Source organism: Callithrix jacchus, chromosome 16, assembly GCF_049354715.1.
Source record: "Callithrix jacchus isolate 240 chromosome 16, calJac240_pri, whole genome shotgun sequence".
Classification (NCBI taxonomy): domain Eukaryota; kingdom Metazoa; phylum Chordata; class Mammalia; order Primates; family Cebidae; genus Callithrix; species Callithrix jacchus.
Window position 1 is genome coordinate 58,798,187 of NC_133517.1, and position 26,053 is coordinate 58,824,239.

The window sequence follows — 26,053 nt, forward strand, 5'->3', positions numbered from 1 at the left end:
AGAAAAAAACACAGATAATTTCTTTGGTTCTACTTACTTAGAGCTTTGTACCCCACCCCTGGAAATTCTAACTTGTTAGCTCTTGGGTGGCCCCAGGGAATTCATGTCTCAAGTATTTATTTCTCATCTTTTGGGCTGTTATTTATCATTATTGCTGAAGCTTCCTGGAAGAGGTGGCACTGAACTGGGATGTGATTTTGACGGGCTGAGATAGGAAGGGAAAATTACAGACAGAGGGAGCAGCGTGGCAACGTCTCAGGCATCAGAAGTCCTATTTGGGGTTGAACTAAGCAGTCCATTTGGGCCCTTGCTTGGGAAATGATGTTGTGAAGTCTGGACACCAGATTGAAAAGGCAAGTTAGGACCCCAGGGCTTGGAATCTCCAAATCAAACAGCTCAGATATGTCTTTGGGATAATGAAGCTCCTCTAACTACATTGGAGAAGAGAAATGACTTGGACAGAGCTTCTTTCACCCTTTGGGAAGGATAACTTGCCTGCACAGGTTGGCCCAGGAGGGCCTGAAGGAAGAGATTGGGCCTGGGAACAGGGTGGGCTCCTGTGGCTGTGGCTGCAGAAAGGAAGGCCGGCTTTAGAGGCACTGGAACGGCCCATGACGCTGTGGGTGTGGAAGGTACAGATGCCAAAGAGATGTTACACTGAGGCTTCTCTGGGTGACGCCCCTTCATGGATGACCCATGAAAGATCTGCCTTTGACCTTTTTCTTTCTCTGGCCTCTTGCCACCTTTTTGCTTTATTTTTTTCCTCCTTGCTTCTGATGTTTGCATCCATAGATGTGTTTCTTTGCATTCCTCATTTGTCCACCACATGCCTCCTACTTGCCCATATGCCTGCTCTTCCAGATAAATTGATTCAACTTTCCTGGCACGGGAGCAGCTCCTGAATTCATGCCTTTTACAAATCCTGACGTCAACTTAAATGTTCACCTTCCTGAGCATGAGTAAGGTTGTTACATAAGATCCTGGGGTCAGCTGGGGAAGTGGAGAGCTGCTGAGACCTTGCTGCATCCCCAAATGGTGATTGCATCACCCCAGAGAGGAAAGCAAAGCTTCATGCCTGACCACATTGGCATCTTAATGAGCCATTCTGCCCGTCATGGCCCATCCTCTGCATCCCTTCCCTCTCATCCTTTCCTACGATCCATTAGGTGTTCCAATCTCTCCTTTCTGTCTTTCCTCTCAGCATAGTTACATTGCTGGCATGGGTTCTAAATTCTGAGGATGAGTCATCAGGTCCTCCCACTGACCTCGAGGGAAAATGGTTTATTCATCTTGTAAATAACCAGTGACTCTCTACAGAATCACCTGGAAGCAATTGGAGGGGGTGTCTGTCTAGATATAAAATGGAAGGTGTCTGGTTTCCTTTCCCTGAGGAAGCGGGGGCTGGCAACCTTTAGCTGTCTTATGATCAGCTTTCCGATGTCTGCATTAATCAGAGCAGAATCAGATGGATGGAGAAACCCAGAGGCTCCAAGGCTCGGCTGTCTTCTGAAGGGATCTGTGACCACATTTTGAATTCTACCTCTCAAGTATCAAGAAACTCACTGTGACCTAAACATCATCACACCCTCCAGGCTGATGCATTCCGCAGCTCACAGGTGCGGATCCAGGGGTATCAATCAGGCTCACTTACTCTCTCTGCTAGTCAGCACATCTCCAAGTTGTATCTTCCCTTCCTCCCTGATACCATTTTTCTCTAACTTTTCACTGCTATCCCTAGTGTCACCATCATGGCTTGGGACTGCATAGTTCTCAAAGGGACAATTATTGAGCACACAAATGTCTACTGAGTGTCTGCCATGTGGCAGGCACTGTCCTGAGCCAAGAGTATATAGCATCAAACAAAAACAGAGCCCGAGTCTGCTTTCAGAAGGCTTGTGTCCCACTAAGGGTAGACAGGCAATACATAAGCACAAACACCAGTGGTCCATCTGGTGAGGACCCATACTAAGGAAATTATGGCAGGGCGAGAGAACACAGTGCGACAGAGGAGGTGCTAGTCTGATTAGGCTGGCCAAAGAAGACATTCAGTTCAAAGAGCATTTGAGCAGAAACCAAAGTGAATTGAAGCACTGACCTATGTGGATACCTGGGGAACAACCCAGACAGGAGGAAAAGCCACGGAAAGGCCTTCAGCTTGGAATGCATTGGCAGGTTCAAGCTGGAGGTGGGAGGCCAGTGTGGCTGCAGGTGGGGAAAAGGTACGTGGAAATGAGAAGAGGGTTGGAGGAAATAAGGCCATGGAGGCAGGCTGGAGGTCGTTAAAGTTCTGCTCTAAGTGAGCAGAGAAGCATTGCAGTGTTTTGAGCAGAGGAGATGTGACATGATTTATGTTTTAATGATATCATCCTGGCTCTGCTTTGAGGGGAAAAGTGCAATGGTCAAGTGTGAAGGGACGCACAGTTTAGGAGGCTGCTGTGGGCATCCTTGGGGGAGAGAATGGTGGGCTGGGCCAAGGGGATGTTATGGGTTATGCTGGGCAGGGAGAGGAAGCAGCTCCATCAGCCTTCATCCATCCTCCCAGCTGCTCCCAGGGCTGGCACAGATTGGACCAGGGCTGTGTGGTCAGTTGAAACTCCTGACCCCCTGGGTGGCTGTGCTTGGTCCAGGCCACCCAAACCCTTCATGACTCCTTACTGACCACATCCTGCAGCCTCCCATCCTGGGCGACACACAGTCTTTGCCAATGTCTGGCTTTCAGCTGCCTCTGCACATTTTCCTATTCTGTTCCCTGCAGCTGATTTTTGTCCCACTGGGAAGCTCCTTTTTCTCTTTCCAGCACGACATCAGCACCGACTCCCTAGGACATCTTCTTAAGCCCTTGAGGCAGAACCAGGAGCTCCTGATGCTTCTGCACACCCAGCACAGGCTGTGTGGTCATTACACTGTCTTCTGTCTGCCTTCTCAGCTAACTACGAGCCCGTATGGGCAGAGGCCATGACTTAGTCCTGCCGGTGTGCCCGGAGCTCAGCATTCAGGGGGACTGAGTGAGTAGACAACTAAGCAGGAGAGAGGAGTGGAACTTTATCTTCCACTTTCAGCCACAGTGGGCTAAGAGATTGTGTGAGACCCCTGAGATTTCAGGACTCGAAGCTCCTTAAAGAACACTTGCCTCTGAGCTCCACCAGACTTCCCTCGTGTGCAACCCTGATACCTTTGTTCTCTTAACAAAGTGGCAGCAGCCTCCTGGAGGATTATGTACATAAGATGGGCCTTGGTTTGATGGTGGCATTCTGAAGCGGAAGCAGGAGAGTACGGCAGCACTGCGTAGCCCACTGTGCCCGGGGAAGGGCTGTTTTTGGGAGGTTGTGGGTAGAGGTGTCACAAAGCCTGTTTCCTAAGCTCAACACATACTAGTTGTTCATTAAATATGGGAGGAAGAGAAAAAGGGAAGGAAGAAAGGAAGAGAGGAAGGAGAGGAAAGAAGGGATGGAGAGAGGGAAGGAATTAGAAGGATGGGGATCCATGGGGAAATAGGGGGATGGAAGGGGCATGGTCTAAGGTAAGAAAAAGGCCTTATGAGTGTCCCTGAGTTGGGGGTTCTGGGACAGTTGAGATAAACAAGAATCAGCAAGGGGCAGAGAGAAGAGGGCCAGAGTTGCTGAGTGAGAGGGAAGGATGACATCAAGTTTTACATCTCATAGATACCCTTAGAGTTATTTTGTAGAAAGCATCCCTTTTAATCATCTTCAGAGCCTTGAGAAGCCAGCATCACTGGCACAAGCTTCAGGCCCACATGGAACTGGGTCTGGTCTGAGCTCTGCCCCTTACTAGCTGTGCAACAATGGAGACATGAGCTCTGCGCCTCAGTTTGCACACCCATCAATGGGATGAGAACGTGGGTGTTCTAGGATCCTCTTGCAGAACAAATTAATAAAGGACCATGTGGGAGGAACTAGAAAGTGAGTTTAGCCCAAAATAGGCACTCAAAACGTAGATCTTACTCAAGGTCCTGTTTTACCTTCAGTTTCTGATGGCGGTGCTTTTATTTAATCAAGAAAACCTCCAGGATATACCCCAAAAGTGCTGTATTCTGTCCTTCAGATAACCTCTGTTATACAGTGTACGCCATTACCACATTGTATAAATTAAACTAACCAACACACACCTTACCCCTGTTTAAGGAGATGGCCTTAGGTCACCCCACAGCGTCACCATACTGGATGCTGAGTATGCATGCTCTGAAGTGTGGAGTCGCACAGCAGAAGAGCAGAGATGCCCTGAGTGACTTACCTGGCCACGAGGAGGGGATTGTTTCAGGGCAAGACGAATCATTTGCACAGGGAAAATCGTGCATCTGTGTAAAGGATCCCAGCAACTCTCCATGTGATGTGGGATCCGGCTTAGATGAATTAAATGGAAACAAGCAAAGTTTAACAGATTGAATGGCATGGTGAAATTTGTAAAGGAAAGAGGGATGGGGGAGTGTGTGTGTTTGTGTGTGGGCATGTGGAAGGCTTACCAATGCATAAAATATCTCTGGGAGAATTAACCAACATCTGGTGAGATGAGCCAAGGAAAGGAACTGAGTGGCTGAGACTGGAATTAAAAGGAGATTTTTCTCAGGTATTCCTTTCTGTGCCTTTTGAATATGGGGCCATGTATTACCAAGCACATTTAAGTTACAGAGCTGGGATCCAAAGCCTTGCTCCTGACGCCAAAGCCTGAGTCATTCTTCTGATCCCACGTTGCTCCTCTGTGGTGGATTTCCAAGGGACAATTGCTAATCGGGAGGTTGAGAGTAATAAAGACCCAAATGTCCACCAAGACTCATTATTAAACGAGCTCTGGGTGATGATTGCCTGCTTGTTAATTTTAGCTTCTTCTTTTACACTCAGGGAAAGAAAGGTGACGTGGGACCACCTGGAATCCCTGGATTGCTGGGGCCGCAGGTAACTACCTTTTGCATGCTCTTCCATAGCAACGGTGCTTTTCTCTGATTAAATAAATTACCAGGCAGTAGCTCTCAGGTGGATAGCCAGAATCCTGCCGGTCACCTCATCAAAGTATTAGAAAGAATGGCCAGTGAGTCACGTGTCCTCCCTCCCTCCTCCTCTGCCATCCTGTATGGGAGCTGGATGACCATTGTTTGCAATCCTGGAGGAATTTCCATCTGGAGGAGACAGATGGGGATGAAAAGAATGATGAGCAGTACTAGGAGAAAGGGAAGTGCTGGGAGTGGGGGTGGTATTGCAGGATGAGGTGGTGGGAAAATCAGCCATGAGGAGTCTTGTCTCCCCTTGGTAGACAAGGCACTGCCAGCCTGGCCAGGGCGAGAGGAGGGAGGCCCTTCCCTGGGGCACAGCTCTGCAGGGACCTGGTGCACCACAGTGTAGTGCTGGGCAGGAATTGGGCAGCATGTGGCACCACCAGAGCGGAGGGCATGGAGCAGCAGGGATAGGAGGATGAACTCAGTGAGAGTTGTAAAGGGATCAGCCACAGAGGCCAGAAAACCAATAGGGGCAGCCACTGGGTCTCAGTCTGTCTTCCAAAACACTGGGACATTAGCCAAGACCTTCCCCACTGGGGCCTCAGTTTCCCCATCTGTAAAATGATGGGGTTAGGCCCCCAGTCACAGAGGTCCTCCAGATCATTCATGATGAAGTAGGACCAGCAAGCAGAAGGCACAGAAGGAATAGCAGAGACCCAGGCTCAGCGCTCACCACTTTCTGGTTTTGAGGGATCTTGGATAAGTGACTCAACCTTCTGGACTTCAGTTCATCATTTGTTAAAAATACTAGCACACAAATAAAAAAGGAGGACAGACCTGGAGGTTTGGGAGAAGAGCAGGAACTGTGAGAAGTGATGAGGCCCCGAGGCATAGCAAACAGGGCGTACACAGACACGGCTGTCCCTGTTCTCTTGGCCTCTTTGGCACCAAGCAGGTGGGCACGAGTCACTGCTGGGTTCTTCCGTTTGGTTCTTCCAGAGCTGCAGTGAAGCATCTGGCTTCAGCACCACCTGGGACTGGACAGACCCACCTCCACAGCAGACTCCCCAGGGTGCCAGTCACACTGTCCTTCCCACATTGGCAGGGAGGCACTCATCCAGATAACTCTGCTCACTGCTCTTCAGAAGCCAGTTTTTTCCTGCTGGCTGACATGAAAGCATTCTAGTGAAAGATGGCACCTCAGATGCAATCTGAGACTTCATTTCTGTACCCTTCATTCAGGTCGGGATGCAGCAGGAAATAAGAATATACGATCCATCATAATTCACAGTTTTCTAAATATTTCTTATTCACTGTGGCATTTTGCTGTTAATAATGAAAAATAGAGTGGGTTTTGCCTTTGTTTTATTGCCTTGCCTCATAGAAAGCCAGCCTTGTATACTTTAAAATTCATCATCAGTGCAGCTCTATCAAATTATTTTAAGCTATAATTTTTTTCCCGACAACTCTTTGTTTGTTATCTGGGAAAAGAGATTTCGTTCTTTCATTTTTAACTGTGAAGTCATTTTCTTTCAGTAAATCCTTACTGAATGCCAGACACTGAGCTGAGTGCTATAGATATAAATGTTGCCGGGCTTTTCATGGCGGGGATTTGCACCCTGTGATCGTGCACCATAATGTGTTCAGGAATCTCAATGGTTCAGAACCAGGCAATACAGCGTCTGCAGTACGTACCACCTGGTGGTCTGGATGGGGCCACTGCCTGATGGAATCAAAGTTGTGTTCAGGTCAGCCACTCTTATGCTAAGAGGCCAGGTTTTTTCTTTAATTTTATTTTACTTTAAGTTCTGGGATACATGTGCAGAACGTGCAGGTTTGTTACATAGGTATACATGTATCATGGTGGTTTACTGCACCTATCAACCCATCTTCTAGGTTTTAAGCCCCACATGCATTAGGTATTTGACCTAGTGCTCTCCCTCCCCTTGCCTTCTCCCTGAGAGGCCCTGGTGTGTGATGTTCCCCTCCCTGTGTCCATATGTTCTCATTGCTCAACTCCCACTTATGAATGAAAACATGAGATGTTTGGTTTTCTGTTCCTGTGTTAGTTTGCTGAGAATGATGGCTTCTAACTTCATCTGTGTCCCTGCAAAGGACAGAAACTCATCCTTTTTATGGCTGCATAGTATTCCATGGTATATATATGTGCCACATTTTCTTTATCTAGTCTATCATTGATGGGCATTTAGGTTGGTTCCAAGTCTTTGCTATTGTGAACAGTGCTGCAATAAACATACGTGTGCATGTGTCTTTATAGTAGAATGATTGCTGGGTCAAATGGTATTTCTGGTTCTAGATCCTTAAGGAAGCACCACACTGTCTTCCACAATGGTTGAACTAATTGACACTCCCACCAACAGTGTAAAAGTGTTCCTATTTCTCCACAGCAGGAGTTTGGGTTTCTATGCATCTCAGCCATTTCCTCTGAGTCACTCTTTCTGACATAACCATGCGTCTACCTTGCCTTGGTCTGGCCTCTGTTTTCTCCCGCTTACCATTTATTTACTTGTTCATTCATTCAATAGGTTTTGTTTTTAAGTAGACACTGAGTACCAAATTCAGCTCCTGGGATGTCAAATCTAAGTAGCTGCAGTCTACGCCATGAGGATTCACACATTAATGGGCCAGAAAGAGACATGGATAGAGAAGGTGTTTTCATCTGAACCTATTTATTTAGGTAGGGTGAGGCCAGCAGATCAGGAGCCGGCCGTCATTGGAGGTGGTTTGCTCCTCAAAGTTTCCATGGACAGGAGCATCTGTTTCCTGCAGGGCTGCCAGGGGAGCAAGAGAGGCAGTTCAAAGGCAGAAAAAGTGAAAGGTAGATGTGGGCAGGAGCCTCTATTGTGATTTTTAAGGAAAGGCAAGGGCGAGGCAGGGTCAGTTGCTGAGTAGGCTTCGCATTGGACAGTTTCGAATAATTTCCACAGGCTTCAAGCTGTAGGGGTGGTTTCTCATGGTCTAGTACCTGGTCCAGGGGTGATTCAGGACAGAGAGGTAGTGTCCTGTCCCAGACTACAGGAGCCTTATTGAAGGACGTGGTGGCGGTGTGGACTAGGGATTGGCCAGTTTGTATATCCGGGTCCTACTCTCAAGCAAGTTCTTTGTGACCTCTAGGAATCAGCTACCCCTGGGAGGGGAAGGCCCTCCCTGCACCCATGAGGCCTCAGGACATCAAAGCATCATCAAACAAAATCACAGGATTAATCTGGAACGAGAATCCACTGAGCTGAGCTTTGGAGAGGAAGTCAAGGCTCTGTGGAGGCCCAGAGCAGGATCTTGACACTGACCTGGAAAACCAAGGCTGATTCCATGTGGCCTACCCCTGAAAGAGCAGTGGGGAGAAGTAAAGGAAAACCCTCATGTTGAGTTTCTGCTATTGCCAGGCATTCTCTTCAGCTTTCACAGATAATTGTGTCTATTCCTTATAACTGCCTGTGAGCAAAATATGCTTATCCTCGTTTAAAATTCAGAGAAACCAAGCTCATAGAGTTTAATTAGCTTTGCGTTATGGGAAGAACCACACTGCCATCTCAGAGTATGCGAAGCCCCAGGGTGGCTAGAATCCTATAAGATGCTTTTCATGCCTTTCTTTCAAAATGAAATATTCCACCTGTTGGAAAATTCTATAATAAATCTATACAACCAGGATGTCCTATGTGGCGACTCCTGTATCCTGGCAGCCTTTTAGGAAAATTGGAAATCTGTGTCTGGCCTGGTCAAGTGTTTATGCACAGGCAGGGCTGCTTGGTGCTGTGCTCAGGATGAAGTCCCTTGAATTGGTGGAAACGCAGGCAGGGGACGGCTTGGCCTGAGAGGAGGCTGGGTGGGCTGTGGCCCTGGGCCTCTATGCAGAAACCCATTGAGGTGTGAGAAGTCATAAGGGCTAGTGCCACAGGGATCCACCATCTCACAGGAGGACTCACAAATTCTGAACAGCTTCCCCCCAAAATAAACATATCCAAGTCACGAAGGAATTTGATTGCCATGCTAATTTATGCAAGTAATTTTCATGCATCTTCAAATTCCATCTAACTTTATAAATCCAATTGGAACTAGGTGGTTATTAGGAATAATTATTCTTTATTAATGATAATTAGGTTAATTAGTTGTTCATGCATCATCATTGTAAGTACTAATCATATTAAATAGTTGTTTAGTCACTGTAGTATTATAGGGATCAAATGTTGTTTTATTTATAATTGCACTGATTGGCTAATTAATATGTGGTTCATTACTTAGTTGTTTTCATTACTAACAATGAAAAGCCATATATTTTGTTGTTAACATTTATGTCTATTGACTAATTTGGTACTCATTAATAATTAGATGAATTTGTTGTTTAGATAGTTTGTTAATGATTAAAAGAGAAGAAAGAGAAGTCACATTTGTGAATTCCTCCGGTGTTCTGAGCTAGTTCACACTTCTTTAATCCACACATACTGATTGGAGGAAGGGACCCCCAACCATTTAATGGCAGCTGAAGACGAAGGCTCTGAGAGGTGAAATTCACTGTCCAAGTCTATGGATGTCGTATGAGGCCACCTGGGATTTGACCCAAGCCATCCTCAAGCGAAGTCCTAGATTTCCTTTCACACCAGTTTCTACCTGTCTGTTCCCAGGCCCACAGGGGAAGAGTGACTTGCCTGCAGCACCCGCAAGTGTTCCTGATGGTGCAGCTTCTTGCGATTTATTCTCAACCTTCCTGTATTCCCATTTTTCCTTGAAAGACGGGAAACTCTAATATCCTCATCTATAAAAGGACAATAATGTGTAGAATCTTTGGCTTTCTAGAAGCTTCTTTTTCCTTTTTATTTTATTTTTTTTATTGTGGGAGGAAATGGAGAGGAAAGGGGGCTTTCTAGTCCTAGAAAACCTAAATGCCATTCAAGTATATGCAGAAAAAAATAGAAAACCAGTTCAATGTTGCTTTCCTACGATTGTGCAATTAATTAGTCTTCTGGTTTCATTGGGAAGCTTACCAGTGAGGTAACTCCAATGGCTATTCTGTTTGAGGTATTGTTCAACTTAATTTCCAAGAGAAAAAATGGACATGAAATGAGGGTACTGATGAATCAGAAGGCCAAGGAAGGTTGGTCCAAACTCAACAGTAGCTATTGAACCTCATGATAAGGTCCCCCAAGGCCATGGAAGATGCTGAAGCACCATTATGTCATCTAAGAAAGCTGAGATGATGTTGAGCCTCTGTTACAGAGTGTTCTCTTATCTGGAAAATGCAAGAGCTTTCTGGAATCCCTCAGCCAACAGCAACACAGGTAGACCAGCACTCTGTTTACATTCACAGTTACCCTTCCCATCATCCCCCCTCCCCCGCCCCGACACCAAACCCACACACCTGCCACTCCCCTGCAGAATCATTACACTGAAAGGCCTCCTCCTTTGAGTGTTTGAGGTTGAGTTTCAGTCCCAGTCCAGCTGGTCCCTGCCTGACCACTGAGCTCTGGCTTAGTCCTGCCCCCGGTCTGTCTGCATCCATCCCCCATCACCCTCCTCCAGTGCCGGCCCTGACTGTGTTCTACCTGCTTTCATAGTTCACTGTCTCATGGTCTCTCACCTTGCAAGATTTCATCTTACCGTTGGCTGCTAGGGACACTAGTTTCTGTCTAAGCGTAAGTCTCTTTGTGTCACTCTTTTAGGCCACCTCGATTATTTCTGTGCTCCCTCAAAGACAAAGCCTTGTCTTTCCTGCACTGGGGGTGCCTCTCTTCCTCCCTCCGCCTGCCCCCAGCCATGGCTCAGCTGCTCCATTGCCCTGTGGCTTCCTTTTTCTCCTACTCCACTCCCCTCTGCACACCAAGCTCACCCCACTTTCCGAGGTGCTCCTGATTTCTCCACATGCCTGCCTCTGAGCTCCGTGGCCTTTGAGCACCTCTTTTGTCTCTGTTTTCATTCTGTTCAACAGGTATCTCATGAATTCTGCTACGTGCCGGAAGCCATAGTTTTTATACAAAACTATTCTTCAAAGAAAGTATTTTTGTACCTACTGTACATTTTTAGAAACCAAATCCCTTGCCTAAGTCACACAGCTGCTCAAAATATAACCCTGCCTTTGAATCCCAAGCCCTCGGATGCTTTTCCGGGAGACCAGAGGCCTCTGTTTTATTTGTCTTAGTCTGTAATTTTCTAGTGTGGAGGACTGAGTCGTCTTAAGACCCCAGAGAGAACACAGTGGTACCTCATAGCATTGGCTGGGGGGAGGAGCCCTGCCCACCACCATGCTGGGTCTCCAGGGATAACTTCTCCCAGGTGTTCTGAGAAAGTGCAGGTCCCTGGCTTTAAGGCTCAAAGCTGTGCCTGCCCACTGCCCCTCTCCTCTAAAGCCATCACCCACATCCTGTCACACATTGACACGCAACTCCTCCATCCGAGGTGTGAATCTTCCCAGACCCTGAGTGCAGGGATTTGCGCATGGGCAGGTGCCTTGCAGTAATATGGATAAAGTCCTTGTAGGATGCCAGGGGAATAGTCCATGCTTTAGGAAGTTACGTTTCCTCCTTTCCCTTTGGGGGAGTGGTAAAGTAGAAATAGCTGACCCAGTGTGTGATGCTCCCCTCCCTGTGTCCATGTGTTCTCATTGGGACAGCGGGGGGTGGGGATTTGGGGAGAGACAGCATGGGGAGAAATGCCAGATATAGGTGATGGGGAGGAAGGCAGCAAATCACACCACCATGTGTGTACCTATGCAACAATCTTGCATGTTCTTCACATGTACCCCAAAGCCTATAATGCAATTTTAAAAATTGGAAAAAAAAAAAAAAGAAAAGAAATAGCTATCCCAGCCGTGGCCTGAAAGGCCCTTGAGTCCATGGTCCTGCCCACCCTCCCTCCTCCACCAGCCCTCCCCACGGCTGGCTTGAGGCCGTGTCATAAACAAAGCGGACCTGTCTGGTAATCGGGACAAGGCGGCTGCTCTGTTTAGAGTCTCTGCCACCACTGTGAGGCTGTCTGTGGCCATTGGAAGGTACAGCATGGCGGAGAGAGCAGGTCCAGGGGCAGACCAGCTGCAGCTGTTTCCTCTTGCCACTGCACCAGCATTTCCCACCTGGACTTGTGCGCAGGTCCCCTGTAAACTGGAAAAGGGGATGGAAGCAGATCACCTCACCCTTTTTGTGGTCCCTCTTGGAAGAGGTTTCCAGACTCTGACAGATGCTGCTTTCAGCTGCTTCCAGCTTCTCTCTCTCTTGTAAGCGGCTACTGCAGTTGCCAGGTTTAATGACTGGGTAGGATTTCGCTCTCATTCCTAAGTGTACAGCATCAAACAAGCAGACAGTTATTCAGCCTCTACTGTGTGCGTAGCATGGAACCAGGTGCTGTGGTCTTACCAAGGAGATAGGCTTTGAGATCTTCAAACCCACATTTCAAGCCCTAAGTTCTAGTCCCCCTTAGCATGCAAAGTCTTTTAGAAGATCACGTTGTGTTAAAGGGAGGAAAGGGGCTGTAACAGGAGGATGAGACCCATGCCCCTGAGTGGGGACTGTGTAGACACTTTGCAAGCCTGGGGTGCTGCGCTTGGGAGGAGGGAAGGGATCAGGGTGCTGTATCCACATATGAGCCTTATCTGGTATCACTTCATCTTCCTTCTCTGTAAAGTGTTATGAAAAAGCCCAGCCTCCCATAACCAATCGGAGGGCTAGAATGGGCCGGTGTATGAAGCACAGGCGAAGCAAACGCTGAATGGAGGTGGCCTAGCCCCTTGTCCTGCCTGTCTGGTTTCTTCTGCCTCCTGGGTTGTGTTTCCTCCTGGGCTGTTCTGCTCACAGGCTCATCAGCAGTGCTAGGGGTGGTGATGGTGGAGTATGGAGCTGCATAGACCAGTCATACCTAAACCTGGCAGCTCATCAGAATTATTTGGTGTCTCAAAAGTCACCTTTGGAACCTGTCTGCGACCTGCTGCCTCTGAATCTAAACAACGGTTCTGTGTATTTGCATGTGTGACAGGTTCTCCAGGTGTGTCTGCAGCAGCCAGAGTTGATGGCTGTGTGACCTCAAGAGGGTCCTGGCCCTCTCTGGGCCTCAGTTCTCTTCATTGTCAAACAAGGAGGTTTAATTTCCACTAAGTGACTACTAAAGAGCCATCACCTCTAATATGCCGTGAGACTCTAAGGCAGCAGGGCAAGGGTGTCTGCAAGGGGCAGAGGAGGAAAGCAAGCAGGGCCAGAGCAAAGGGCTGGTCAGGGGGCCGCCTTCCCGGGCTCACCGTTTTGAAAAATACAGAACACTTCAGAGACCATCAGCATCCTTGGAAATTTGAGGAGGGAAGAGAATGGAATTGCTCATTCAAACTGCTAACAAAGAGACTCCTGTGTGATTGGGAATGGCCCTCCGATATGCTCTGTGGGCTTGGGGTGCTGTGGAGCCCTCAAAGACCATCTTGAGGTAAAAACAGATCACCTGTCACCCTTGTAGCCCCAGTACTTTGGGGGGCTGAAGCAGAGGATTGCTTGAGCCCAGGAGTTCTGCGCAATATAGCAAGACCCTGTCTGTACAAAATATCATAAAATTAGACAGGCATGGTAGCAGATGCCTGTAGTCCCAGCTACTCAAGAGGTTGAGGCAAGAGGATCACTTGAACCCAGGAACTGGAGGCTGCAGTGAGCTATAATCACACCACTGTAATCCAGCCTGGGCAACAGAGCAAGACCCTATCTCAAAAAAAAAAAAAAAAAAAAAAAAAAAAAAAAAAGATTACCTGGCATGTGCCTCTGGAGTGTGTGGGAGCTCTGAGTGTGACTGCAGGCTGGAGCAGCCTGTGGAGACAGTAAGGCTAGCCGAGAATAGAGCGGGGCCCAGAGGCTTCTTTAGGGCTTTCCAGCAGCCCTGGTCCATAAGGAGGACCCAGATTGGAACCTGCCCAGGGCACCCCGCAGCCCTGCCTGCCCCTCCGTTGCTCCAGCTGTGAACCAATGTTTTTGATGAGGGAAGATGCTACCCCCCCCCCCCCAAGACTTGACAGGACTGAGCGAGCAGCTGAGAAAACTAGGTCCAAGGTGTTCCCAAGTCCTGTTCAGTAACGGTCCCGTCTACGCCTGCTTTTCGACTCACGGGTGCCCCCAGAGGGAGAAAGGGGAACAGTTCAGCGATGCGGCCACTTCTGCCATTTTTTGGTGTTTCTCGCCCTCTGGTGGCCATGCCGTGTTGTTCTTTCTGAACGCAAACCTAGTCTCTCTAAGACTTGCTCAAGCATTTACTGAGGGCCTGCTGGATGCCACACCCTGGGATAATCACTGTGTGAGGTGCAGAGGGAAAAAGAGGGGCTGTCCTCGAGGGTTTGTGGGTCAGATCAGCACAGTTAAGTTGGTTTTGAGCGTGGAGCAGGGAGAGATTAATTCCCCTGGGGAATTTGGAGACCATCCCAGAAAGGTGGAGACTGCTCAGCAGGGAGGTGTGAGAGGTGGGGCGGGAGTATCCAGAGGGAAACCTGAGCTAGAAAAGTCATCTGTACCTCCCAGAAGTTGTGTGGAGCAGTGATCGGTGGTGCTGGAGCTGATGGAGGAGGGCGTGGGGAACTCACTTGGGAGAGTGCTACCCTTTGTCAGAGCCACTGATTTTCTAAGATGGCTCAGCTGTGGGGTCACTGGCTGTTATAGAGGGTAGTCCCTGCGTGAGGTTGTCAGGAACCTGCATATGCACAGAACGCCACATCCACACTCCCTCCCGGGACCTGGGGTTGTACGATTCCAGCTTGCCCCTGCTTATAACCCCATGCCCACCCTTCCTCTCTCTGGTCTCCCCAGACCACAGGCTGCTTTCCTGGGCACACATGTGACCACACACGTCTTCTCATGCTCCTTCAGTTACTTCCAAGGCCTTCACGGCAATGTTGCTCCTCCTCACCGTGACAGCCCATAACCTCTGAGGTCCTGGCTCAGCCTCCGTCTGCCCTGTGCAGGCCCACACTGTCTTCATGTGGCACTGTTGGCTGTCATTCAAAATGCAGTACCTTGAACAGCAGCCGGCTGTTGTGAACACAGCCCACCGGCTTCGTCGGCCTGACCTGTTGTTTATTTCTCTGGCTTTCTTCAGGACTCAGGCACCTTCTCTGCCCGCTTGCCATCCTCCCTCCAGATGCATAGCATCACTCCCAGGTACAAGGACCACCTGGTGTTTCAGGACCCCCTGGACCTGGATCTGTGCTCATAAGTTTAGCTGGACCAGTAGTCTTTTCATTTTCTTTTTGGTGTGTGTGGTTTTTTTTTTTTTTTTATAGAGACAGGGTGTTGCTCTGCACCCAGGCCAGAGTGCAATGCATGATCACAGCTCACTGCAGCCCCAAACTCCCAGCCTCAAACAATCCTCCTGCCTCAGCCTCCTGAGTAGCTGGGACTACAGGCGAGAGCCCCTATGCCCAATTAATTTTTATTTTTTATCTCTGGAGAGATAGGGTCTTGCTATTTTACCCAGTTTAGTATCAAACTCCTGGCCTCTAGGAATTCTCCTGCCTTGGCCTTCCAAAGTGCCGGGATTACAGTTGTGAGCCACCATGCCTGGCCCTTTTCTACCATAATCATTTGTCTACATGTTTTTCCCCTCCCCAACCCTCCCCCTCAACCAAGACAGGAGCCTGGAAACAGGCCTTAACATTTCTACTTGCTAACAGTACCTGCTTCTGTTCCTGGCCCTTGAAGTTGCCCACAAGTTTAAGTGTAGGCCATGAATGATTAAATAACATACAAATCTACATCTGGCAAGTGGCTGTGAGGACTGATCCCCATAGAATCACGAGAGAACCTTCACAAGTACAGATGCGAGACCTACCCACCCCAGACCTGCAGAACCAGAAGGTCTGGGCGTGAGATCTCCTTACTCACCCCTGGCGATTCTGACCCTGGTGCCAGCTCTGCTCCATGACTCATGATTGGGATGTGTTCTTCTGGAAGGTCATTATGTGCGTGTCAGACACTGTGTGTGTGTATGTCTGTACATGTGCACACACATGCCTATTTACATTAAATGCTCGAACATTTTAAGTATATAGCAGCATAGATAATATTACAGACAATGGAACAGCCATCACCCATATAGGAAATGTTAGCATTTTGCAAAGTTTCGTTCAACTCTTTTCTTTTTGTTTTTGCCTATTTTTGTTTGAAAAATCAGGCATTACAAATAGAGTAAAATCCCACCTAATCCTCCTGTCCCCTTCCCTTTGCCTCTGTCAAATGCCCAGTGTCCTTAGGAGGCTGGTCTGGGCCCATCTGTAACCTACTCGATGCTCTTTCTCCACAGGGCCCTCCAGGACCACCTGGTGTCCCAGGCCCCCCAGGACCGGGAGGTTCTCCGGTAAGACTGGCTTCGATTTTCTACAAGCGCACTTAGATGGTGGTTTCCTGACCTGTGGGAACTGGGGACATCTTTGTGAATGGCCTCTTGTCTTTTATCTTCCCAAGTCCAGTACAAAAACACACGCAGGAGAACCCCAATACATAGGCCCCCTCAGGCTCTGGACTCTCAGACCTTCAGAAGCCTTAGGTTAGAGCACCACTGGAGCTCATGTGGCACTTTGGTGGCTGCCTCCAGAGTCTGGTATGTAGAAGGCGTGTTAGCCTGGGGTTGCCCATTCAGATGTCTTTTCACAGTTTGTGATTTGGCTTTGAGGCAAAACAGGACCCAGGCAAGCATTTGCCAGTGTTTCCCCTCCCATCTTTCTGGAGCTGCTGAAAAAGTATCCTGAAAGCGGACATGAGGGAGGGGGAGAATCCATACCACCCAGTGAGTGGGGCAGGGCCTGCCATCAGCAGAGGGAGGCAGCTTCCTCTGTCCCGGTGGGTGGCAGTGGATAGGAAGGAGGTCCCGACTGCAGACTACATAAACCTTGGACACGTTAACCTCAGATGTACTCTGCATTTCACAGCAGATGACCAAGGACAACAGTGGCTCCGGGGTTCCCTCCTTAGACCCGGAGGCCTGGGCCATGCCAGGAAAGAGGTTGAGTCATTAATCTGATCTCTGAACAGGTCAGGCTAATGGTGTCCCTGGGGTCCTCCTTTCAGGGTCTGCCTGGAGAGATCGGCTTCCCGGGAAAGACTGGTCCTCCTGGGCCCTCGGTGAGTGTCTGGGAACCTCTTCCTGCTCCCCTCCTCCCTCTCCCCATTGCTCTGCGGGCAGCACTGAGCCCTTGCAGCAGGCCAGGACCACTTTCCTAGAGCTGAGGACTCGTTGGCCCAGGACCACTTTCCTAGAGCTGAGGAGTTGTTGGCCAGCAAGGCCTGCAGTCCTGGCACTCAGCCGAGGTCTTCCTTCTGTGGCACCTCCCTCATGCTAGTGCCCCATCTGCTGGGAATGCTCCCTATGTGCTCTGGCCAGGGTGTGGATTCGGGCCACTGTCCCCAGGCCACTGCCCTTTCTCTTTTCACCAAAAGACACATTCAAGAGTCCGTTGCTGCTGAAGGCACGACCACTCATCCTTGAGAAATACCCAGAGGAGACCAGAAGCAATGGGTGGGGAGCTTTGGAGCAGCCCTTCCTGTATGATCCTGATCATGTTTTCTCCCTTGCAAACAGAGAGACCCTGGAGCTCTCAGGGAGCAGATGGAACTTAGAAAACATTGATGTTGCCAGGCGCGGTGGCTCACGCCTGTAATCCCAGCACTTTGGGAGGCCGAGGCAGGCAAATCACCTGAGGTCGGGAGTTTGAGACCAGCCTGACCAACATGGAGAAACCCCATCTCTACTAAAAATACAAAAATTAGCTGGGCATGGTGGCGTGCATCTGTAATGGCAGCTACTCGGGAGGCTTAGTCAGGAGAATTGCTTGAACCTGGGGGGCAGAGGTTGCTGTGAGACAAGATTGCACCATTGTACTCCAGCCTGGGCAACAAGAGTGAAACACTGTGAAAAGAAAAGGAAAGAAGAAAAGAGAAAAGAGGGAAGGAAAGAGAGAGAGAGAAAGAAAGAAAACATGAATGTCTGCCTAGATAGGAGGGTCACAGTACTTAAACTTGGCTTGCAGCTCTTCACGACAGGATGATGGATAGCGTGGGCTGAGACCTGGGTAGATGTCATGATCTGCCCGCAGGGAGGCCTCTGGGCCACCTTCAAGGGATTTTCTTACAGCCGGTTCTCCATCAGTGAGCCCCGATGGGGAAGGCCCCAGCTAGGAGGACCCTGATGCTGGAGGAGGGGTAACACGAAGATGCAGTGGGTTGGGTCACACACAGGCCAGTTCTCCCCACTTCTTCACGGAGCACAGGTCCATGGGTTAAGGTGAATCCAGGAGCCCAGGGGACCTATGCTCACTGTAGCACCAGCACCCCTAGCTCTGTTGCATTCCAGTGAAGCATGCCAAAGGGCATTGGAAGTGAATGACTGGGCACTCAGGTGAACCGATCGCCTGTGGAAGGAGCACTGCGTGAACAGCACCATCACTGTCAAACATTTCTAAACACACAGTCAACTGCAACGCCACCAATAAACATTTTACATGAGTGACAGGATCATCGGAAAGCTCAAACACATGAACAATCTCATCCGAGCTGAAGGGCTCATCAGAAAGTATGTGGATCAGTGTGAACATCCAGAGAAGGGAGCGTGTCAGAAGAGGAAGAAAGGCAGTGTGAGCATCTAGTCCACCAAGATGTGGCTGTAGCCACCGAAGGTTTGAAGCACAGCTTCTGGCCTTGGCATTTGCTCCCGGTCAAGATCCTGTTTTCACTGATGCAGGCAGCCTTAACGCCTGGAAAAGCCCTCCCTTCTGCCTTCCTAAAGCCTTGCCTTCCAGGACACCTGCTCTGTGCACATGGGGGTGTCTTTTCACTAATCGCCAGTCCAAGCTGGAGGCATAGGGAGAGATGAGTCAATTTGGGTGGCAGCAGGTTCTGTGGGTGGAAGAATCGCCGGGGTTATAAAAAACATTCACTTGTGAATGGCTATGAAATAGCTATGAAAGCAATAGCACAGGAGCTATGCCACTAGGGAAATGTTTTCCCTAATGTCAGTCATGAGGAAGGGTGTATGTGCCTGACACATCATTTTTTTTTTTCCTTTAACTTTTAAGTTCCAGGGTACATGTGCCAGATGTGTAAGCTTGTTACATAGGTAAACATGTGCCATGTGGTTTTCTGCATAAATCAATCCCTCATCTAGGTATTAAGCCCAGCAGACATTAGCTATTCTTCTTGATGCTCCCCTTCCCCACACACAATGCCTCCCCAAAACCGACAGGCCCCAGGATGTGTTGTCGGCCCCCCCGCCCCATGTGGCCTGACACATCATTTAAGGCACAGAGGAAAAGGAGGAGATATAGTGTCTCTGGTGTAGTGGAGGGAGCCCCGAGGCAGAGCCAGTTAAACCGTGTGGGTCCCTCACCAGCCCTGTGAGCTTGAGCGAGTCGCTCAGCCTGCAGAGCCTTCATTTCCTCACTGCAACCAGCTGCAGCAACACCTGTGCCGCCACAGCCTGAGGATGGTGGCAGAGGAAACACCTGAGGTCGGAAATACAACATGGAGCTCCTAAGTGCTGGCATTCGAAATAACAGGCCGTAATGCCAAGCCGTACCAACAGGTTGAAGCTGTGCTTTTCTGAAGGACAAAAGGAAGGGACGATAGCAGTGGGAAGGAAGAGACAAGATGGAAAAGAGATTCTGGAGAGGAGAGAGTAGGAGCAGTGCGGATATTGTGGTCCCCAGGGCCTCTTGGAAGCTGAGGGTAGAGGTGGAACCATCAGAGCAAGATGTGGCAGATGTCCTGCCGCACCCCCAGCCTCCACGCATGGCCAGTGTACTGAAAATCAGACATTGCCCGAGGGTGATATTTGCTTCAGCAGTAACAGAGGGAAACGTGGTCAGACAGAGATCACAGTCGACCTGAAGACAGGGCCCCGCTGATCACAGAGTGGAGGGCTGAGCCTCGGGGATCCTGGCTGCAGAAACAGCTACTGGTTTGAAACAACTTAACAGAAGCCTTTCCTAAATATGCCTTTCCTTGTTATTCTATGTTTTCCCCGCTTGCCCCAGGGACCCCCTGGAAAGGATGGGCTAAATGGACCACCAGGCCTGCCAGGAAGCAAGGTTGGTTACTGAGGGGGTTGACACCAGTTTGGGAACCCAAAACACAGAAAACAAAAGAGATTCTTAATTGTTGGTGAATTCTAAAACAAGTTGGTTGCCTGGGTCTTAGATCAGGACTAAGCTGAAATGTTTGGATTTATGAGGTCACATGGTGGGGGAAGCTCCTTATTCCTTCTGAGATAACTGCAGAAGGATTAGGAAGCCCTGGGCTTTAAAATTTAGCCAGGCACAGTGTCTCGCAGATGTAATCTCAGCATTTCGGGAGGCCTAGGCAGGAATTAGCCTGGTATGGGAGTGGGCACCTGTGTTCCCATTCACTTGGGAGGCCAAGGTGGGAGGATTGCTTGAGCCCAGGAATTCGAGGCTGCAGTGAGCTGTGATTGTGCCATTGCACTACAGCCTGGGCAACAGAGTGAGAGGCTGTCACACACACAAAAAATAAAAAACCCAAATTGATCTGTTAGAACTAGTTTCATTATTTATTTATTTTCAAGGAGGAATATTTCCACATACTCTTACTAACGTAATAAGAGATTTGAATGTTAACGATGTTCTGGTGGGGCTTACTATGTTAGAATGATTGAGGTAAGAGTCAAGGTTACAGAGCGTACAAATGGCGAACAAACACAGGTTTAAATGCTTTAGACGAATCATTCGACAACCGTCCAAGTATTTTAACAAATGAACTTTCTTCTTTCCTGGCGAGCATATGCAGACTCAAGTGTGCACCCCAGCAGTCCTGGAAAGGCAGCTGTTGAATATTATGGGAAAATTTGTTGTCCTTTTCAATAAGCAGACTTAGAAGCTCAGCTTCTTTATGGCAAAATCCACACTAAGTATGGATTTAATTTCATTTTCTAGGCATTTAATGTAAATGTTGTGCACTTTTTTCTTTCACGGCTTTTGAGACAAAGGATCATGATTAAGATTTTTTTTGTTCTCAGAGTCACTTATGCAGCATCGTCCTTTTTCTAGATCTCTCAATAAGAGTGCCAATTCTCCTCAACTATATTTTATAAATCAAAATTACAGCTATTGAATATGGAATCTAGGAGGCTGTATGAGCTACTATGTTTGATGACCGTGGTTGGGTAATTGCAGAGTTGAAGGCGTTTAAAACCACCTGAGTGCAGGTAGTTCTCTTCCTTACCAACCTGCGCCTAGTATTTGTGTGTTTAATCCACATGGCCCATCCCCTGTTAACTTTGCTGTGTATGCCTCACAGGGAGAACCAGGAGAGAGAGGGGAAGATGGTCTTCCTGGAAAACCAGGCCTTCGGGTATGGACTTTGACTCTTTTTCCATTATGCTTGCAATTCTAAGGGGTCTATTTGGGGTCGTGTGTGGATCTCGACTTTTCGTAGCATCTGTATCAGCTGGGACCTTGTGGGAGACAAATCAGATCATTGAAAAGTGGAAGCGTTAAGGGCCCTGACCAGGATGGCAGCATGAGGCTGGCAACAATGGAACCAACACCACCTCTAGGACAGAAGGTGCCCGAGGAGGGAGTGGTTCCTTGGAACCCAGATCTATAGCAGGAGGAGAGAGCTCCCACCCCCATGAGAGCTGTGGCCTTGGGAAGAAGAACATCACCACTGTCTGGCTTATCCTGGCAGGGAGGGAACAAGAGAAACAAATATACTGACAGCTCCTGCCCTTCCCCCATCGTCCCCCCCACCCAATCTCTCAACTGCGTTCTACCTCCATTGCAATGCTTCCTAACGCCTTGACCCTACAGAAAGTCAGAAGGCAAGGCAAGCTGGCAGATGCAATCTGTAGGGTTCAGCCATCTCGGGTCAGCTTCTCATGGGTACCGAAGTGTGAAAAATGGGCATAAGAGGAAAAGGGAGGCTCCTCAGCATGTGACTTGGACAGGGCAGCCTCTGTGAGTAGAGAGCCCCCCTGTGCCCTCTGTGAGTGGAGAGCCCCCCTGTGCCCTCTGTGAGTGGAGAGCCCTCCTGTGCCCTCTGAGTGAAGAGCCCCCCTGTGCCCTCTGTGAGTGGAGAGCCCCCCTGTGCCCTCTGTGAGTGGAGAGCCCCCCTGTGTCCTCTGTGAGTGGAGATTCCCCCTGTGCCCTCTGTGAGAAGAGAGACCCCCTGTGCCCTCTGTGACTGGAGAGCCCCCCTGCGCCCTCTGTGAGTGGAGAGCCCCCCTGTGCCCTCTGTGAGTGGAGAGCCCCCCTGTGCCCGCTGTGAGTGGAGATTCCCCCTGTGCCCTCTGTGAGTGGAGATTCCCCCTGTTCCCTCTGTGAGTGGAGATTCCCCCTGTGCCCTCTGTGAGTGGAGATTCCCCCTGTGCCCTCTGTGAGTGGAGAGCCCCCCTGTGCCCTCTGTGAGTGGAGAGCCCCCCTGTGCCCGCTGTGAGTAGAGATTCCCCCTGTGCCCTCTGTGAGTGGAGAGCCCCCCTGTGCCCGCTGTGAGTGGAGATTCCCCCTGTGCCCTCTGTGAGTGGAGATTCCCCCTGTGCCCTCTGTGAGTGGAGATTCCCCCTGTGCCCTCTGTGAGTGGAGATTCCCCCTGTGCCTGCTGTGAGTGGAGATTCCCCCTGTGCCCTCTGTGAGTGGAGAGCCCCCCCTGCCCTCTGTGAGTGGAGAGCCCCCCGTGCCCTCTGTGAGTGGAGAGCCCCCCTGTGCCCTCTGTGAGTGGAGATTCCCCCTGTGCCCTCTGTGAGTGGAGATTCCCCCTGTGCCCTCTGTGAGTGGAGATTCCCCCTGTGCCTGCTGTGAGTGGAGATTCCCCCTGTGCCCTCTGTGAGTGGAGAGCCCCCATGTGCCCTGAGTTGATGGCCATGCTTTGCCCAGGCTCCCTCCAGGAGTGACTGCTGCCCTGTGAGACTTTTCTGGTGGGCTGCAGGATCATATTTTACCTCATGGTCCCTGGTTCAACATCTCAAATTTGGCCTGGGCTCAGAATGCTGTGCACACGGAAGAAAGGGCTGGACCATGTATGTGTGGTGTGAGTGTGCATGTGTGTGTTTGTGTGCATGCACTATGAAAACCTGCGGTTTTGAGGAGACAGTGGCCAGACAGGAGATTGTGGGGGGTTCTGCTCCTCCCTCCCTCCACCTGCTATTCTAAGTGGGGTCTCCCCCTCTACTGACGTATGAACTATTCAAGTGCCGTGACCGGGTCTTAGTCAACTCTGCACCTCCCACTCCCCGCCCACAGGCAGACACTGCTTAGATACGGAGTGCAGGCTTGCTGGATGGAGAATGCATGAACAACTTCAGCCCAGCCAGAGTACAGGAGTGGCCTGGACCCCACATAGTGGGGGACACTGACCCTGCAGGAGGGCACACACCAGGGCATCCCTTTGTTGGCAGGTGAAGGTGCTGGTGGGCACATCCTTGGCCCTTACGTTCCCTATTGTTTCAGTCTTTCTTAAAGTGGTCATTTTTAAAAGACCAAATTAAAATCAAGCAGAAAAAAACACATTACTCTTGCACCCAATGTGTCTCAAGCAAAACACCTTGAGTCAAGTGGCTGTCTTACCAAGAGCCACTGTGAGCCTCCCACTTCCCAGATTCCAGATCCCGAGAACTCAGCCCTCAGGCACCCCATGAATGGACCAGTGTGTACCCATGGGACCTCCCATGGCCACCAGCAGGCACAACAGCCCTTCATATTTTTAGATTCTATATTGGCATTTAAATATATGTCTATACTGATTCCCATGTCATTGAAATGTGACGACATGTAATTCACTGGGTTTTTTTTTTCTTCTTTCATGCATGTCCTGAGGTGGTTGTGTGTGTGTGGGAGTGAATCACATGGTCTTAAAAGCATTCAGGCTACCTTTCAGTGTTTGATTCATTGGGCTGAAACTCTATCCTTTTCCAGAAAGGATTGAAAACGTTTGTCTAGGTTCGCTGTTCTTGACTTCACAGATTTCGTGGAGTCAACCATACCTTATGGTTGTGTTTTTTCAAATTTGTGAATTGGCAAATCCTTCTGGGTTTGTACTTTTCTATTCAGTGATGAAGCCATCCATTTCCATCGAGCTTCTTGTGCAAGGTTCTTGTGCAGATGAAGGGGATTGATTATGACAATTATTGGGCTGAAATTAGAGGGACTCTCTGGGATTACTCCAGGTTTTCAATCTATGTGTTTTATATTTCTGATAATCACTAATGGTCGAAATATTCAAACAGAGAAGTCTACTGCTGTATCACATGTGTCGATTTTATTCAATTTCTAAGACTTCGTGTTCAAAACATTTCTCTGATAAGTTTAAACCTGAATTCCTGCGGTCATGATGCTTTTCCAACATACTCATCATCCTAGAGGAGATCTAGCGGAGGTCTTGTTACTCTATTTTGACAAAGCATCAGCTGAAGAGAAAAATTCTTGTCCACGCTGATGCTGATTAAGTCATGGAGGGCAGATCTGTAAGAGTCCACTTAGGGAGTAAAGCTGTGAAGGATGAGCAGAGGCATCAATGTTTGAGGCTCACTTCGAGAATTCAGGAAGGTGGCGTTTCACCTCCATTGTGCCTTTGGATTGGGGTTCATGACACAAATTCAGGGGGCATTTCAGATGGTCTTCAAATTTTTTTTGACCGAACTCATCCCCTTATCTTTTCTCAACATGTAAGAAGCAACTCCCACTGCAAATGTGCTACTATTCTAGCAGATTGAAAGCGACAATTTGAGTGACGAGTATTTGCACAATTCTGGTTAGAGCAATTCTTACTAATTGTGCTTGTAAACATTGGAAATTGATGGGAGCATTGGAGTGTGTCTAGAATTTTAAGATGTGCTGGCGCCAGATGTGTGACATCAGCGTTACAGGATAAAATGCATGCTTACACTAAGCAATGCTTTCGATCACTTTTTTTTTCTTTCTCTCTGATAAGTTGGTCATTCTGGCCTTCAGCACCAATTGAGTCTGGCATAGCTACACAAAAAGTCTTTATATGCCTGCATACCACCTGTTCATTTATTCTGTCATATGTCCGTGCATTCATGAAAAAACCACATTTTCTTATTAATATTTACACTAAAGGTTATAGTAAATAGCATAATGAATACTAGAAATAAATTGTCCTTCAAGAAGCTAGTTATTTTAAAGACACATAGTGATAGTCTGGACAAAGATGATAGTCTGTGCTCACCACCACCAGCATCACAATGCTCTTGGCATCAGTGATTTGTAAGAACTTGGTAAGTGGAGCAGCCTGACTGATGCTCTTGGATCAGAGATAAAGCCCCTCTGGCCCTGTGTTCCCCACTTCATCCTGAACACAAAGTGCTAGTTAGAAACTGTTTTAGTTCCCCCAGGGGACTAAACCTGGGCAGCATAGCGAGACCCTGCCTTGACAGAAATTTAAAAAATAAAAATTATCTGTCCGGCTGGACACGGTGGCTCATGCCTATAATCCCAACCCTTCAGGAGGTGGAGGAGGGTGGATCACCTGAGGTCAGGAGTTCGAAACAAGCCTGGCAAACATGGTGAAACCCCATCTCTCCTAAAAATACAAAAATTAGCCAGATGTGGTGGCGGATGCCTGTAATCCCAGCTACTGAGGCTGAGACAGGAGAATCCCTTGGACCCGAGAGGTGGAGGTTGCAGTGAGCCGTGATCGTGCCACTGCACTCCAACGTGGGCAACGTAGCGAAACTCCATCTAAAAAAGAAATTCATCTGTGCATGGTAATGTGTGCCCGTAGCCCCTCTACTCAGAAGGTTGAGATGGGATAATAAGTTTTTGAGCTCAGGAGGTCAAGGCTGCAGTGAGCTATGACTGCACCCTGTACTCCAGCCTGGGTGACAGAGTGAGACCCTGTCTCTAAAAAACTGAAACTAAAAATAAAAATATAAATTCTAAAGGGGCAGTTTTAAGAGTTGTTTATTTTGGGGAAAGCAAAAGTCAGTATGAGAAAGTGGATTCTGCTCTGCAAGAATGCTAAACTCCTTGGTCTTCATAGCCCGTGAGTCTTGGGCCTGTCACCATGCTGTGTATTTGAGAATTAAGGGCTCTGGCTGGTGGGTGCTGTAACAATGTGAGGACAACTGGGGAATGGCAACTGTCTCTCTAAAGTAAATGGGGAATAATGGGGTGTCTTT

At 48.8% G+C, this 26,053-nt stretch overlaps 1 protein-coding gene and 1 long non-coding RNA gene across 2 annotated transcripts in view; one reads left to right on the forward strand and one right to left on the reverse strand.

Moving 5' to 3' along the window:
• COL22A1 (collagen type XXII alpha 1 chain) overlaps positions 1–26,053 on the forward strand; it is a 332,005-nt gene that overhangs the window by 171,747 nt on the left and 134,205 nt on the right. The window contains exons 23-27 of the mRNA XM_008983195.5: positions 4,857–4,910; positions 16,214–16,267; positions 16,978–17,031; positions 19,938–19,991; positions 21,217–21,270. Of these exons, the coding sequence (XP_008981443.1) occupies positions 4,857–4,910; positions 16,214–16,267; positions 16,978–17,031; positions 19,938–19,991; positions 21,217–21,270 (270 nt within the window). The remainder of the gene's footprint in view (positions 1–4,856; positions 4,911–16,213; positions 16,268–16,977; positions 17,032–19,937; positions 19,992–21,216; positions 21,271–26,053) is intronic.
• Positions 9,073–13,999, reverse strand: LOC144579799 (uncharacterized). The gene is made up of 4 exons (XR_013528211.1): positions 13,677–13,999; positions 13,185–13,225; positions 12,090–12,227; positions 9,073–9,719 (listed from the first exon to the last, which is right to left on the reverse strand). It is a non-coding gene; the product is annotated as an uncharacterized LOC144579799 (long non-coding RNA).